The sequence below is a fragment of the Mytilus californianus genome, unplaced genomic scaffold (genome assembly GCF_021869535.1).
Source record: "Mytilus californianus isolate M0D057914Y unplaced genomic scaffold, xbMytCali1.0.p SCAF_6, whole genome shotgun sequence".
Classification (NCBI taxonomy): Eukaryota; Metazoa; Mollusca; class Bivalvia; order Mytilida; family Mytilidae; genus Mytilus; species Mytilus californianus.
In genome coordinates, this window is record NW_026262712.1 from 102,220,275 (window position 1) to 102,238,654 (window position 18,380).

Genomic DNA, 18,380 nt, shown 5'->3' on the forward strand with positions numbered 1-18,380 from the left:
GCGTATTGCTGTGTTTTTTTTATGAATTGCCTAGAGGTATAGGGGAGGGTTGAGATCTCAAAAAAACATGTGTAACACCGCCGCATTATTGCGCCTGTCCCAAGTCAGGAGCCTATGGCATTTGTTAATCTTGTATGATTTTTAATGTTATATATTTCGGAGTTTAGTATGATATCCAGATTTTTTATGTATGACATCCAGATTTTTTGGTTTGTTTTACTATTCAACTTTTAGTCAGTTTCAATCACTGTGATAAATCCCTTCAATCTGGTAAACGTGTTTCGGGGCAGTTGTAACTCATTTATGAAAACTCTTTGTTTTGAACTGTAAAAAGACCCAAATAGTAGGATAATCCCTTACTAAGAACATGATTTACATTCATTCTTCACAATTAAGAGACATCAAATCCTACAATTCTATTGGCCGAGAGCACGTTGCTATATTCTAAATGTAAAAATAAAAGCTGTTGTTTTAGTAACAAATCCTCAAGCTATTGTAATAACCCGTATTCACATTCGATAATAATGTCCGATAAAACACTGCGTGACAAAACCCCTCCAAAATAATATTCATACGTGGCTCGTCTAGATATTCTACTGGATATCATTCTGACAACCTTTATACTAAATCTTTATTTTATAATACAGTAAAAGGTGATCTTAATGATATTTTTACGAGGTCATTGTAAATTGTTTAATTCTTGTAACAATTCTAAAATCTCCTATAAAATCGCCGAGCGTGATCAAACAGTATGGAATATAAGTGAATACTTTATTGATCTCTTGGACATTAAACAACCATCAAACCATGCAGGTTATTACTGTTTAAACAGTCGCTCTAGGATTTGTGTGGGTGCAACCTAATCGTTGTTTTGTTTTTTTGTAGATTAAGCGTTTGATAATTATATAATGCAGTGATAACATTATGGCGTATCACAAAAAAAAAAAAAAACGAATTGTAGCATCCCATTTCATTGGCCGAAAGATTCAAAAACAACAACAACCTTAGAATGCACGTGAATTGACAGGCAATGCAACCGACAATGAAATGTACAATGTTTCTAAAAACGTAAAAAGAATTAAATATTTTTGTAATGCTGTGTCGTCGCCTGATTTTCAAACAGTGAGGTCGAAATATTATCTTTTGATATTTTTAAATCATTTTGTAATGTTTTTTATGCAGCAACACAATTATCATATACCGGATTATGAAACAATATACACATGTGCCACTTGTATACGGATGAATACGTGAACCACGTTTAACTTTCTTTCTTGTTGGTGAGATACAATTATATCCTAGGTCATCGTCCTGAGAATGTCGTAGTAACATGTAATAAGGATTTTAAAATAATGATAATTTATCATGGATTGCACATTTCCCTTTTGTTTTCATGCTATAAAACGAACATACAGAAGCTAAGCGTTTGTTCATTCCAAAATAACGTGCCAGAAAACGAAACAAATTGTCCCATTCATTTACCGAAAGGTAACAAAAAAACATACGTAATCGTGTGCAAGTGAATGAACACAATTGACGTTGTATGGAATGTACTTACTTAGATGTTTAAGGAACGATATTTATGTACAATCATATGGTTACTACGAAAATAAAATGTTTGTCTGAAAGGATTGACATGTAAAACCGTTACTAGTACATATAGAAAGATATTTTATTCTTAGTTGTGTGATTCTGGCATGTATATGTAGATGATTGTTAGAACACATGGTTCAAATTTCATTTACAATTTAATCAGGAAATGAATAATTATCGTATCTATTCTCGAAACAGTATTGTTCTCTTGAATGCTGTTCATGATCCTTCAATATTTCTTCAAGAAACCATGAAGGGGATACAAGCCTTTGGGTTAGAAAGAAGTTGAAATATGCGCCAAATATAGGAAATAAACAATTCGCCCTCAATTATGATGAAATTGAAATGAATATTTAGGAGAAATAATTGGGTACCCATTCCATATGCAATTATGTTATGTTGCTCTTCTTCTTCTTCTTCTGGTTAAGTGTAGGACTCATTTTGAGTATATTCACACTGACGCATACGTACCATAGCAGTACAGTCCTCCTCTATATACAGTTGAAAAAAGAGTATTTACAGTTAAAAACCAATAATTACAATTTAGGAGACGGTGGAGGTAGCCAGTGCCTGTTTGAACCCATCGAGGGTTGGCAAACTGACTAGTGGCTGTGGCAGGTGTTCCAAATTCTGATGGCACTCGGGAAGAAGGAATGTTGGTATACTAGGGTTCGACAGTGTGGTTGGAGGTATCTGGTGTTGTGTCCTCGAATGGAAACACCTGTTGGTATGAGGTATGGTTCTGTTGGGATGTCTACGAGGTGGTTGACTATCTTGTATAGTAAGATGGTTTTAACTTTGGTTCTTCGAGATTGTAGGGTTTCCCATCCAAGGTTGTTGAGCATGGTACTAACACTGCTTGTTTGTTGGTAGTCATTAGAAACAAATCTGGCCCCTCTGCGTTGTACTATTTCAAGTTTGTTGATGTTCCGTTTTGTGTGGGGTCCCATGCACTTGTGGCGTACTCTACAGTTGGTCTGACGAAAATGTTAAATGCTCGTTCTTTGGCTTTTGGTGGGCAATGTCCGATGTTTCTTCTTAGGAAAGTCAGGGTGTTGTTTGTCTTCTTAGTGACGGCATCTGTGTGGGTGTTCCAAGATAAATTTTTTGATATGTTAAGGCCTAAATATTTTGCTGAGTCGACATGAAGAAAGGTATGACCATGGATAAGGTAGTCATGATGGATTGGGTTCCGCTTCTTTGTGACAGAGATTACTTCGCATTTGTCTGGGTTAAACAGCATCTGCCATTTTTGCTCCCAATCGATGAGGCAGTCGAGGTCTTTTTGTAGGAGTGATGCGTCGTCAGTAGATCTAATCCTACGGTACATGAGGCAGTCATCTGCGAAGAGTCTAGTCTGTGATTTTGCGCAGCTAGGCATGTCATTGATGTAGGCGAGAAAAAGAAGAGGCCCTAGGACAGTACCTTGCGGAACACCGGATGTGACAGGGTCTACTGAGGACGATTTACCTTCTAGAACAACTTTCTGGGTTCTATCCGACAGGAAGTCTTCAATCCATTTGAGGATACTTCCTCGGACACCATAGTGGTTGAGTTTTAGGAGAAGACGTTGGTGAGGAACCTTGTCGAATGCTTTGGAAAAGTCGAGAAGTATCCCATCTATTTGTTCGCCAGCATCGAGGTCTTTAGCAAGGTCGTGGATAGTTAATGCGAGCTGTGTCTCACAGGATCTTCGTTTACGGAAGCCATGTTGTTCTTCAGCCAGAATGTTATAGTGCTCTAAGTGAGTAAGAATGCTACCATGGATAATGTGCTCGTTAATTTTGCAACAGATGGAAGTTAAGGAGATAGGCCTATAGTTGGAAGCTTGGCTTCTGTCTCCTTTTTTGAATACTGGAGCGACTGTAGCTGTTTTCCAGTCAGATGGAATTTAGCCCTAGTCAATCGAGGCCTGGAATATCAGAGTTAGGGCAGGCGCTATTTCTTTTGCCGTCTCTTTCAAGAAGCGTGCTGAAATGCTGTCTGGGCCAGTAGCTTTATGTGGGTTTAGCTTTTGTAGGAGTTTGACGACCCCGGTAGGATTGACATAGATGGATTTGATGTCTGGGGTTGAGCTTTGTCCTAAGTTTGGCAGGTTGGACATGTCCTCTGTTGTGAAGACCGAAGAAAATTGTGAGTTCAAGATGTTAGCTTTGATTTCACTGTCACTAAAGCAGAGTCCATTCCGCTTTAGTGGAGCCACCCCACAGCGGTCATTTTTCTTGTTCTTAATATAATTCCAGAACAATTTTGGGCTGGAATCATCATTGCATATCATGTTGTTAATGTATTGGTTATATGTCTCTCTACATTTTCTCTGGTGTAGTTTTTTGATGTTCTTGTACTTTTTCCAATCCTTTGTTTTACCCGACTTCTTGGCCCTATTGTGGATCTTTTGTTTTCGTCGAGACATCGAGCGGAGTTCCTTGGTTATCCATGGTTGTGATATCCTTGTAGGTGTAGATTTAGATGGTACATTTTTATCTATTATAGTGAGTCAGTTATCTTTAAAGTTATTCCACAAGGTGTTAATGTCGGACTGTACGTTTAATTTGTTGGTAAATTCTGAAGCCAACAACTTTGCATCGTCTTTGAGGGAGGTTATATCTGCTTTCTTCCACATTTGGATTATTCTTTTGATCGGTTTCTGTCTCATGACGGCTATACTGGAGTCTATGAAAACGATTTCATGGTCGCTTATTCCAGGTACTGGCTCACATCTATTTATGAGCGATGGTCTGTTGGTCAGGAATAAGTCCAGAATGTTTGGACCTCTTGTTGGAAATTGAACCGATTGTATAAGCCCAAGATCGTTCTCTAAAGACAAGAAGGTGTCATTGATGTCTTTGCGGTACTGGTTACATGTGATGGTGTTTGACGACCAGTTGATATCAGGTAGGTTGAGATCACCTCCGATCCAGATGGTCGAGTTGTTATATTTAAAACAAATGTCTCGGATGATGGAACACAGAGACATGGCATATTCAATGCCACTGTTAGGAGGACGATAAGCTGAAATGACTATTAAGGATTTGTTGGAGTCACAGTCAATCTTACGAGCAATGACTTCACATTCTGTGTTTGGTATTTCAATAGCATTGCTGATAATGTTTGATTTGATCGCAAGCATGACGCCACCGTAGCCATCTTTCCGGTCTTTGCGGAAAATTTCAAGGTCAGATTCATCAGGTAGTATTTCGCTATTATGAATGGTTGGTTTTAGCCAAGTTTCATTTGCGGATATGATGTCTGGGTTACAAGTGTATAAGAAGTTCCAGAAACTATGTTTTTTAGCATTAATGCTTTGACAGTTTATTGCTACAAACTTTATGTTGGAATTGAGAGGTAAGTTGCTCTTTTGTTTGCTTTTTGAAGGACTAGAAGTATGCAGTGGAGCGCTCATGTTTGTGTTGTCGATTGATGTGTTACTGAGGCTAGACGAGATATTCGAAGTGTCAATGCTAGTGTCAAACAGGGTACTAGAGAAGTTTGGGATGCCACAGTTACAGCATGACCAAGATGAGTTTGATGACTCTAGAGCTTTATAAACAATAGTGTTCATATCCATACATTTAGCATGGTACCACAAGTTACAGTTGTCACATGCTACTGCTCGCTGTTTCCAGGTGACAGCTTTACTACAGATTTGGCATGGGTATTTAGGTGGACCTGGGTTAAGTTCTGTGTCTGATGACAATAGTAGTAGGATGTAGCTTAAATACATGAGATGGCGAGAATTAACCCGTTGTATAGAGTGTCTGAGGTTCATAAATGCTTCGGGGGCATATGTTCTATAGTCTGATGTAATGTTTGACTTACAATATACACTGTTGTTTGTGATGATCGATGAGTTTTCTGCACATAATATTTCAATCTTACTTGGGCTTTGCAGAGTGATAAGAAGTATACCAGCAATAGTGGCAAGTGACCACACTTTGTTGTTGTTTTCCCGGAAATTGGAAGTCATGCCGGAAGTAGGATAGGAAGTGAGTTGGTGCGCGTCCTTTGTTACCAAGAAAATTTTCCAGGTATGTTCAGATTTCACACGTTTTGAATGTTTAGTGAGTTTACAGAACACAGATTTTAGTAAAGTTCAATTGTGCACATTAGTAGGTGCATACTAGGTTGCAAAACGATTGAATATCGGCAAAATTTGAGCTGTCAGAGAAGGGACGTCCTGCTATGTCACGCATGCGCAACGATCTCTGCTGTTGTTTAGAAGTTTCAAAAAAAAGATGTACACAGTAACTAACCTATGCAGCACAAATGGATGGCCGAATTACCGTCTTTCCCCAGTTTATTTGTGTTGGCACCTGCATCTATTAAAGTTTTGAAGACACCTTTCATTCGCTTTTCGATAGCCATAATCAATGGTATCTCATGTTCCTTAGTTAACATATCTGGATCGGCACCGTTTGAAATCAAATCAACAACTTCATTTTCAACCAGCTCTGATATCTCATTATTAATTAAAAATTCAGATAGCCCATCCAGGTTTGAACTTCCACTATAACCGGAGAAACTACTAATTACGGTTTTCAGAGCCAATCCTACTGTAGATATTTTGTGTATAGACTCGATATTCTCCACAGATATTCCAGCATTAAGGAATGACTTTAGTTGGTCTGAAATAAATACTGTTTTATCAAACTATATTTTAAACTGGCAGAAAAACTAAGTCCATTTATAATTAAAATACGGATAAACAGGATTTTATTTTTACAAAATTTACTTCTGGATACTATCCTATGATCATAAACAAGCTTCTGTCCAAGTTGGTAGAAACCCAGGATGTTTTAAGAAAGTTATTAAAATTTCCAAAACTCCAACCAGAGAGTGAATATTTGTGGTACACCGCCGCCGCCGACGACAATGACGACGAGGGGGTGTAGTATCGCCATGTCTCGCTTTTAAAATGTAGTAAAAGAGATTGAAACTTATAAGTCGAAAATAAACTGACAACGTAACGGCTAAAAAGAAGGAACAACAAACAAAAATCAGTTCAGAGAACACAACATAGAAAACTAAAGACTGAGCAACACGAACCCCAACAAAAACATGTGGCACCTGTCATGTCGCTCATATAAGTACAAAGTTTTAACCTTGTGATATATATATGTCTTATTCAGTAGGTAACATTCGGGTAAAAGGGAACGATAAAAATATTTTAACAATATTTATTCTAGTAGATTATTGTTTCTCAATTTATACTCAACCCCTAGTCGCGTCTTAGTTATCTATACGATATTATTTTCGTTGCTACATGTAGTCATGGTAATACTACATTAAATAGGTAGAAATTTATTACAATAAAAAAATCAATAAAATTTTTCAAATAGCAATGAATAGTATGAGATTTTTTTTTTCTTGTGTAAAATTTCTTTAATTGTTTAGTTATGGCGAACAAATGTATGTAAATTGCCTCTGTTTCACAGGTACTCTTTTGTGAACTTCAAAACGAAAACGACAACTCGGACCGTTTGTTGAGACACCTAGACCTACAATATACACATGTAGACAACTCAGTCAATGTGTCACATTATTGTACTATGTCGAATCATTTGAGATGAGTGCTTGTTGAGTTAAACCCCTTTCAACTGATTTTTATAGTTTGTTAATACGTTGTCCTGTCTGTGGTTAGGCACCCGCTAACATGTTAAACCCCGCCACATTATGTATGTAACTGTCCCAAGTCAGGAGCCTGTATACTATTTCAGTGGTTGTCGTTTGTTGCTGTATATAATATTTGTACTTCGTTCATTGACCAATATTTGGTAACTCCTGTGTCATTTGGTTTGTGATGGAGAGTTGTCTCATTGGCAATTATACCACATCTTCACCCGGAAATGGCATGATTGTTAAATAATATTTGTCATGTTTGTTGTTGGTAAATGTATATGCAATTTAAAATTTTATAAACATATTAATTAACTCGATAAGTTGCTTTTCTTTTGTGACTGACATAATAAGTGAATTAAACATTTCATCTTCAACATTTTTCGGATGACATAGCTTTTTCTGTGACAGAAATAAACATATATAAAGTATAATTTATTCATTAAAATAAAAAAAATACTTTTTGTGCATTCAACTTTCCTTGTGGGTATTGTTCGGTTCAATCACACGAGAGAAAACATATTGCGTTTAAATAAATCTAGTTTTAGTTTAATGTGTGGAATATCGATGTATCAATAAAAGAACTTACCATAACGTGTACAACATTGTATAACAGTTTTTCCGTCTCTTCCAAACTTTACATTTGCACCAGCTTTAACTAAAGCCTCAATAGCCTCACTTCCTGCGTCACTGTCTAAAGCAATCATCAGAACTGACTTTTTGTTGTGCCTCTCGTACAGGTTTGCACCACGTTTGATTAATTCTGAAACTAGTGATGGACATTTTTTTATCGCTAGACAAAAACACCCAATTGTTTCTTTAGAAGATTTCCCCTTAAATGATATATCAGCACCATGCTCTAACAGCACTTTAGCATTACCTACATGCCCCACTTTAATCGCCATAAAAAGAGGTTGCTGGTTAAGCTTAGATCTTATAAATGGTTCATTTACATTTGCACCATATTTCAAGAGTATCTGGATCATTTCAGCACCGTTCTTGATACCTTCTGAAACAAGATGGATTGCTTTATATCCAGGGTCATACATAGTTTTGTTGATAGTCCCTATATTTACATCAGCTCCACTTAGACACAAGGTCTCAATGCCCTTGCAGTCATTCTTTTTCACAAGCTTCAATAATGCAGTACTTCCTTTTGGGAAAATTTGGTTAATATCCAAATGACCATTATGCTGTAAACTTTGGATTGTTTCAATGTTCCCCGATCTTGCAGCATAATAGTAAAGGCATTTATCGTTATTGAATTCAATTCTTGTTGCGTCGTTCTTCAAGTTCTTGTCATTTTGTAATAAAAACCTTACAACCTCTGTGTTACCTTGGCAACAGGCAGTTTGTAAAATGGTTTTATGATTGCAGTAGTCCTCAGTTACACCAGCACCTAGGTCAATCAAAGTTCGCATAAGGTCAACGGTACCAAAACCGACAACAAGATGTAATAAACAATGTCCATTATCGTTTTTAAATTCTAAAATGTTCTTCCTATCTGAACTATCACAGCATACACGGAGAAGTTCGTCGACATCATCCGTATTAACTGCTATTTTTAGCTTTTCACCGAACGTCAGATCATCCATGTGTTGCATCGTCTCTTATGAAAATAAGAAGATAAGGTAAATTCCTCAAATGGCGTTCTTATATGGCCGAATACTGTTTTGAAATCAAATCGAAAGGAAATAATTTGATTTTCCGGAAGTGTATTTTTGATGAGAAATAAGTTATTTTTAAACATTATAAAACTTTCCATTACCGCAAAATTTAAATAACGAATTATTTCATACAATTACGAAAAAGTCTGTGCATTTGAAGTTAAGTTATATTATAATTTTATATTTTATCATTATGATAATTATTGACTCAAACAGGTATTAGTGACATTTGGTTAAAAAAAAAAACATTCAGAACATCACTCCAAGATCAGTTTCAACAAACATGGTTTTCAAATGTGCAAGCATGTTCGAAGACATTAAATTATCGAAGTTTTAAGGATGCGTTTGGGAGAACTATTTTGATATTTTAGAATTTCGTGATATTTACACTTTATGCAAATTTAGAACCATCAATCATAAATTACCCATTGAGATAGGAATATGGACAAATATTCTGAGGGATAGACGAACTTGTAAATTGTGTAACTCAAAAGATCTTGGAGATGAGTTACATTATATTATAAAGTGCAAAGAGATGTCAGTAAAAAGAAACACATGTATTGATAAAAAAATATGTAAATCGTCCAAATATATTAATGTTAAAGAAAATTATGAATTTAACAAAAAATCTAAATTGAGAAAGTCTTTTAAGATGTTTACTTTAATTAGATTTATAAATTCCCATGTGTGCCCTCCTAGCTAAATAAGTACTAACTGTTGTGACAGTATAATTGTAAATGATGTACATATTTTGCTCTGTGTATTCACACGGGTAGTAACCTCGTCATATCGAGAAGCGTTTAGTACAGTGATTTTGTCATAGTTTGGTTAAAATGAACATGGTTGTGTTAAGTGTTTTTGATGACAAACAGTGTCAAAATATAAACATACGAATAGTTTGTTAAAGGAACTAATGACAACAAATTCAAGCTGGTAAGTATCTTTGTTTATAGCTAATATGTTAGTACATCAAAATTTGTATCATATAATTATTAATTTAACACAGAATAATGCTTGCGTATGTCAAAATTTAAAAGTTTCTAATGCATAAAGAAAAGTAGTTTACTTACTGTCTGCTACATCACATATTTTGTTATGATATAAAACTGCCGTCAATTTTCCCGAAAAACAGCCCCTAGTGCACACAATTTGAGATTACAGAATATTTGGTGTCATGGTTTGGTTCATTCGTGTCATGGTTTATTTCATGTTGAACATGGTTCAGTTATGTGATTCTATTCGTGAATGAAGGAAGAGTAACGATCAAAATAAACAGACATTATATATATTGAAATACTCTTTTTTAAATCGTTTTATTTGGAATACAAAAGGACATATATACGCACATTCAATTTAGTATTATATATATCAAGTACATGCGGTCTGATTGCCAATGAAATAACTATCCATCCGAGACCAAAATGACTTAGATGTAAACAACTATATGTCGTCGTACGGCCTTCAACAATGAACAAAATCCATACCTTTTATCAAGCTATAAAAGGCTCCGACAAAATTATATGTAAAAAAAAAATTAAATGAGAAAACCAATGTATTATACAATATTACAAAAACATAATCATTTTTATTCGTTAGTAATAATAATTGATAAAAGTGGACATTAAATCGGCTTCCTTCTAATTCTGAATTGTGATTTTTCATATATTTAAATTCTGAACTTGTGTGTATTTTTTTTTTTTTAATTTTACTAGTAGTTTATAAAACAAATAAGTTTTAACTGTTATCCATGTCACGCGTTAACTATTTGTTTCGTGAATGGTTGAAGACTTATTGTGTCCTCTTGATATCGTTTGGTTAGTTTTGTAGTTGGGATACTATAGCATGGGCGTATAACCCCACATCTCCTTTTATTCATCATAGACTGGTTCAAAATAAAACAACAGATATATAGTTTAGTAGAAAAATAGTAGAACAGAAATTACTTTTTGACTAGCTGATACGTTTTGCAAATTGAAGTAGACGTTTTTACAAATTTTATAAGTGATGCCGCTCACGATATCATCGACAGAGTCAATCATGGACATACGGAGAACATAATCTATGTGAACCAGAAGCAGCGCTTTCTGTTTTTGTAATTATTATCTCAAAAGATATTTTAAAAAAGCAGTGACTATTGAATTATAAAAGCAAAATAACAAAAGTACGGGACTTCGAGGAAAATTCTAAACGGAAAGTCCCTAATCAAATGGCAAAATCAAAAACTGAAACACATCAAACGAATGGAGAACAACTGTCATATTCCTGACTTGGTACAGACATTTTTTTCTGTAGAAAATGGTGGATTAAACCTGGTTTTATAGCCAGCTTTACCTCTCACATGTATGACAGTCGCATAAAGGTACAGCAGGCAACATTGTGTTATAATCTTAGTCACTATAAAAACAAAACAAATATTTCAACAAAGAAAAACAAAAAGGCATATAGACAAAGCACATAAGCAAAAACGAAAGACAAGAATACAAAAATTAACCATAGCACAATAACACAATGACGGGATATATAAGTACCGAGCCACGTCAAATGGATTGGGCCAAAAATAGACTAAACGGTTAAAGTAATAATTTACAAAGACAAATAAAAGAGTACCATAACACGTCATTAAGGTGACAAACAACGTCAGTGCTTAGAATCTATACTTAAAGACCATCGTTTATCATTTGTGAAGTTGAAAAGGAATATTTACCCACAAGGTCTTCCGATGAACTTTTTTGGAAAAAGGACGAGACGTTCTTTGACATAGCACTGGTTCATCAACTTTCTGCTCAGACACTGGTGACGGTTTACAAAGTCTGAGTAGCATCTGCAAGCTCTTGAATATCGAATGAGTTGGCAAATGTATATCCCATATGCAGGAGAAGTTGGTATATTGCTACTAAGGTTGGAGAAACTGATAATTTTAAAATTAAAATCGTCTCGTTTGTCATAGATTTTGGTACTAAGATGACCGTTCGTGTCAAATTCGAGGTATAAGTCTAAAAATGAGGCAGAGGAAGCCGTTTCTGATGTTCCTTTAATTTCTAGTTCCGAGGGATATATTAATGGAATTCAATCAGAAAAGTCTGGATTGTTAATGGAAAGAACAATATATATGAATGTTGAAATTAAATGATCTGGCTTTTTTGATCTTCTTGTTTTTAACAAATGTCTGAAGGAACCCCGACTAATATGAAGATAAGATGAGGTCGCTGCCGCACAGTTCGCTCCAATAGAAATACCGACAATTTGGTGACAAAGTCTACCTCCAAATTCAACAAATATTTTGTCAATAAGAAACTCCAGCATACTGGTCACTTGTTCCTATGTGAAGCATGTTTTATTTTTTTGTTCACTATTAACAAAATATGCGGTAAGGTATCCAAAAGTAATAAATGTATAGCGTGCGCTACCATTTTTATGTTGAAAGGCATTGTAGATTTAAATTATTTCTTTTAGACGATTTTTCAATTACACATAGGGAATGGTGGTACACAGGGTTGAAAAAGTAAACGATTTACATTTATTCAGAAGTTCTTTAAGAGTTTTTTAAAATCGATATATGATTAATAAAAGCAACAGTAGTATACCGCTGTTCGAAACTCATAAATCGATAGAGATAAAACAAATCCGGGTTACAAACTAAAACTGAGGGAAACGCATCAAATATAAGAGGAGAACAACGACACAACAAAAACACATCATTAAAATGTAACACACACAGAAACGAACTATAATATAACAATGGCCATTTTCCTGACTTGGTACAGGACATTTTAAGAAAAAAATGGTGGGTTGAACCTGGTTTTGTGGCATGCCAAACCTCCCGCTTTTATGGCAACGTCAAACACAACACCAAAACGACAACATCACATGACAGGACCACAATACAAATAAATGGGAGAACATATAGGACAAAGAAACACACGAATAATAGCTTACAAAAGGTACTAGGCTTAAAATCCAATACGCCAGACGTGCGTCTCGTCCACACAAGACCAACCAGTGACGCTCAGATGAAAAAAGTTTGAAAGCCAAAACAAGTACAAAGCTGAAGAGCACCGAGGACCGAAACTTCCAAAAAAGTTGCGCCTAACACGGCAAGGGTTTTCTGCCTGGGACAAGAACTTCCTTATTATTTAGAATAATTTATAATTTTGCAAACAGTAAATTTTATAAAATGACTATATAATAGATATACATGATAAAACCGAAGTGGGGACTAACTACAGAATAAAAACGGATACATTACATAAAACAACTTAATCCAACACATAAAAATACACAGCCGAGTTAGCCAAAGCCTCAACGCACAAAGTGACGTCACATTTGAAATTCTAAAAAAAAAAACCACACAAAATGACGTCACATTTGAATATGTAAAAATATTTCCCAAAAATAAGATAGGATTAGGATTGATTCAAGATTAGATTTGTAATACTGACATTACATTTATTAATAACAATGAAAAAAATACCACTACGCGAGTAAACAGTTTCACGGTATTCCTGAAAACCCTCTTTCATTGCGGAAAGAATCTTTGTCAATCTAATGGACAATTCTTTCGTCGAACATGCAGATGAGCTGGCAATGTACAGCTGTTTGTATGTAATTTTGTCAAGCTTAGGTATCCAATAAAACAAGGTAAGTCCTCCGATTTGCTGCTCAAAGTAATATTCATTGAAGCTATTAAGGACTTGTGAATCACCAAAATCTCATCCTTGTCAAATGATGTTTTTGTATGTGGGATTACATGAGTGCTCATTTATTCCTAATTCTTTTACAAGACACTCGTAGTAGTACGATTTGCATACAAAGACAAGTCACGAACAGTTAAATTGTTTAATGTACGCTTTGCCAATTACAGCATCTAATTTAGTTTCTTCTTAGTCAGTTGGTAAATTGTGTAACTTCGTTTAATTACAAGCGTTTTTAAACAAACTATCAATATTGAGCTGAAACACATATATATATTAATTTGGATCTAAACCATGACAAACTTGATCAAAACCATGACGAATTTCTAGACACTTAACCGAACCATGTCATAACTTAACCAAACCATAGCAATTTCGATAGTTTGCTTATTCTGCGTTAGTTTCTTGAAAACAAAAATTCCAATGTAGATCGTTTGACTAACAATGCGAATTTAAGCATCTTATTTGCTTTTTATTTGATCGTTTGATTAGAACTGAGGCAATCGTTCGGGGAAGTAACTTAACACAACCATGTTCATCTTAACCAAACTATGACAAAATCACTGTACTAAACGCTTCTCGATATGACGAGGTTACTACCCGTGATTCATGTATGTCTGTATTTATTGATGTCATGTAGTGTCTGTAAACCATTGTAATTGCAAAGGTTTGACAGAATAAAGATATATAATACCTTGAAAAAAACACACTTTTTTTAACCTAAAAATCGCACTTATTATACTGAGGGTAATACAACCTTATTAAGGTGCTTCTTGTTTGGCATGTGTTTTTTTTCAAACTTAATTTTCCAAAATTTCTAAATAAAAACTACATAAGTTTCATGGTTACATACAATAGTTATATAATTAACTTTTTAATGATGTAACAACAGCCAACAAAATCACTGAAATGTATCTATTATTTTTTTATAATTTGGAATATATTATATATAATACCAAGGACAATAATACATCTGATAATATATATCAATAAGGGATAAAAAAATAAGAAATGAATAAAATTGTTCTTCTGATTAGTGGTAAAATATAGAGTAATATTATAACCGTCCTCCTGCTTGGGGCAAACTCATTAAAAAAATCACACCTGGTCTTAAATCCTAAATTCATTTTATCAAAACTGCAACATCCTGTAAAACTTTTAAAAATCGCAGAGCGTTTTGAAATCACTAGATAAGTAATACACGAGTTTATAGGAAAAATAGGTTTTTTTATTTGTAAAACACACATATACTGAGGTAATTCAAACTTATTATGTGCTTCTTGTATGTCATGTCTTTAACTTTTACAAAAGTTATTTTAATTTTTCTGAATTAAATCTTTACTGCAACTTTGGAATACATTAATTTCCCTGTTTAAAAGGTTATCAAGAATTGCTATGGAAGTTTAATTATCGTGATTATATTAAATTCTTGGTTTTACAAAACAAAGGTGTCATGTTTTAAATTTATTATAAAGTAGCTTAATAAACTATTTCATATTTATTTTAATAAAAATAAAAATGTTCACTGCATTATTTACTAAACTCAACTTTTCTATACTAGGCCTACATAAAATATATCTGAAACATTTGAATAACATTGAAAATATTAGTCACAATTCAGTTTTGAAATTATTTGATCAGCTTGTTTTTTTTTTTTTATTTTAAAGGTGATATATATATATATATATATATATAAGACTTAGTGTTGATGAATATGTTTTCGAAGTAATATTATGTTTACTGTGATATTTTGGTTTCACTGCTATATTGAATAAATTTTTAATTTCAAATTGTTGTTCAAGTTTCTAGCCAGGGGAAATAGCTGTTGCTAAAAACAATTCCTAAAATGATGAAATACAAAAGATAAATACAAAAAAAGGTCTAGGTTGGTTAAGACTTGGTCGAGTATGGTTCAGACTAGGTCGAGTATGGTTCAGACTAGGTTGAGTATAGTTGAGACTAGGTCGAGTATGGTTGAGACTAGGTCGAGCATGGTTCAGACTACGTCGAACATGGTTCATACTAGGTCTAGTATGGTTCAGACTTGGTCGAGTATGGTTCAGACTAGGTAGAGTATGGTTCAGGCTAGGTTGAGTATGGTTGAGACTAGGTCGAACATGGTTCAGACTAGGTCGAGTATTGTTCAGACTAGGTCTAGTATGGTTCAGACTAGGTCGAGTATGGTTCAGACTTGGTCGAGTATGGTTCAGACTTGATCGAACATGGTTCAGACTAGGTCTGGTATGGTTCAGACTAGATCGAACATGGTTCAGACTAGATCGAACATGGTTCAGACTAGGTCGGGTATGGTTCAGACTAGGTCGAGTATGGTTCAGACTTGGTTGAGTATGGGTCAGACTAGGTCGAACATGGTTCAGACGCGTATAAAATGGTTAAGTGCTGGTCGAGTAAAGGTCGAGTACAAGGTCAGACTGTTAAGAATGGTTTAGACTACAGTCGATTATTATCAAGTAAATGTCAGACTAATTCAGACTGGTCGAGAAAAAATCAGTACAGTCGAGTACAGATAAAGGCAATTTTAGACATTTACTGGTTTGTAGTGAGATGTAATCAGGATGTTAAATGTTGAACGAGTGTAACGGTTTAAGAACCGATGAACTCCTTTAAAATTCCAATACTTATTTCAAGGGTCCAAAACTGTTCTGTTAAAAGGTCAAATTTATGCACCTATCTGACATTGCATCTTCTTATAGTGGGTGTCGAAACTTCCCGTCGTTCATTCCGATCGACCTACTTTTAGTTGTAACTATTTAACAAAGTTGAGAATGGAAATTGGGAATATATCAGAGACAACAACCCGACCAAAGAGCAGACAACAACCCGACCAAAGAGCTGACAACAACCCGACCAAAGGCCACCAATTGGTCTTCAATGCAGCGAGAAATTCCTGCACCCATAGGTGGTCCTCAGCTGGCCCCTAAAAAAATTGTGTACTAGTTCAGTGAGAATGGTTTCACACTAAACTCCAAAACATAAATGAACTAAAATAAAAAAAACATACAAGACTAACAAAGGCCAGACAGGAGCAAAAATGCGGCGAGGTTAAACATGTTTAGTGAAATCTCAACCCCCCCTATACTTCTAACCAATGTAGAAAAAAGAAACACATAGCAATACGCACAGTATAACTCAGTTAAAAAGAAGTCCTAAGTCAGGGGCCTCTGGCCATTGTTAGTCTTGTATGATTTTTAATTTCTGAATCAGCTTCTTGTGTATATTTCGGAGTTTAGTATGACGTCCATTATCACTGAACTGGTATACATTTTTGTTAAGGGGCCAGCTGAAGCACGCCTCCGGGTGCGGGAGTTTCCCGTTGCATTGAAAGACCCATTGGTGGCCTTTGGCTGTTGTCTGCTCTTTGGTCGGGTTGTTGTCTCTTTGACACATTCCCCATTTCCATTTTCAATTTCATTTGTCAAAATGGAAGGCATCAGATTTGTAAATTTGTACGACCCGGTTTTTCATAAGCCGGAAATAATTTCCTTAAAGAGTTTAATGCATACTTGTATACTTCTATGCAATTGAAATCTAATGTCCAGCAGGCGCTTTAAAGTTTGTTTCATTGTCATAACGGCGAAATAATAGAAATAAATGAATTTAATTTTCTCAGCTATCTCTCTATACATTTTCGCTATGAATTATTTTAAAATCTAGTGTTCGAACTTGGATAATGTTCAGCCTTGAAATGTACGCCCATCTGATCTTCTTGGTCGACAAAACCGTAATGTAAGTAAGTCTTCCTCTTGTTGGGATTGAATATTCTTTCATTAGTACGGTGACTGAAAAAGTTAAATATTAAAAGAGTTTAATTTCACTTCATAGTATACGGCTAAAAAAAAGGCACAGTCCCAGAAAACTGATTTTACTTGAATTTAAGATTGGTCGTCAGAAAGTCGTATGGTGCATTTTCTTGTTTATTTTAGCTTTTAGCCGGCAAATTTGACTTCAAATGCAGATCATTAGTGGCATTCTGTTTGGCTTGTTATTCAAATGGTGCCCTCGAATATCTTTCTTTTTTGTTTTATTAAAAAAACCATACATAATGTTCTACGCATTAGGCGAAAACGATAATCCTAATAGCCTTTTGATGACAAATTATGAAGGTAAAAAATACTGTAAACGGTCACGTGACATTTTGTGTCTCACCGGATTCCAACATCATACAATAAAGCGCTGATGAATGGATTATATCGTAACTACTATAAAGTAATAAAACTGCATTTTTTTCTTATTCATGTACACACGTTCCAACGTTATCAACAAAAAAAGATTAGACTGCATTTGTTTAATTAATTCTAAGAAACAATAAATTTGAGTTTAATGGAATGTCAAACAAGTTATAGGAGCGCCGCCTCCATAGGTGGTATATTTTCACCATCATGCACATATCTGCATATGTCTGTCCTATTAATAAATATCTTAGATAAGTTCAAATGGTAAGAAAACATCAAATTACACTGTCAATATAGAGATGACGGTTTTGTGGTCTTCACTTGCAAAATAGAGCAAGTAGAAGATTTCTTTAACATAGCGAACAAAATTTCCCCCATACTTAAGTTCACATATGATGTACAGTGGAGATCACTTCTAACCTCTCATTAAAACTGTCAGAATAATCTGTCATAGAACTGTTCTAAACTGTCCTAGAACAGTTCTACCTAGAACAGTTCTACCCTAGAACTGTTCTAAGTAGAACTGTCAGAATCAGTTCTAGGTAGAACTGACTAAATTAGTTCTAGGTAGACTGTCAGGATCAGTTCTAGATAGAACTGTCAGGATCAGTTCTAGGGTA

General features: G+C 34.9%; 1 protein-coding gene across 1 annotated transcript; it reads right to left on the reverse strand.

Annotated features, from left to right (window-relative positions):
- Positions 1 to 5,841: 5,841 nt before the first annotated feature.
- On the reverse strand, positions 5,842 to 8,882 carry LOC127706704 (ankyrin repeat and KH domain-containing protein 1-like). Its single transcript, XM_052211361.1, has 2 exons — positions 7,799 to 8,882; positions 5,842 to 6,218 (listed from the first exon to the last, which is right to left on the reverse strand). The coding sequence occupies exons 1-2, from the start codon at positions 8,811 to 8,813 to the stop codon at positions 5,842 to 5,844; spliced, it is 1,392 nt and encodes a 463-aa protein (XP_052067321.1). The 5' UTR covers positions 8,814 to 8,882.
- Positions 8,883 to 18,380: the final 9,498 nt, after the last annotated feature.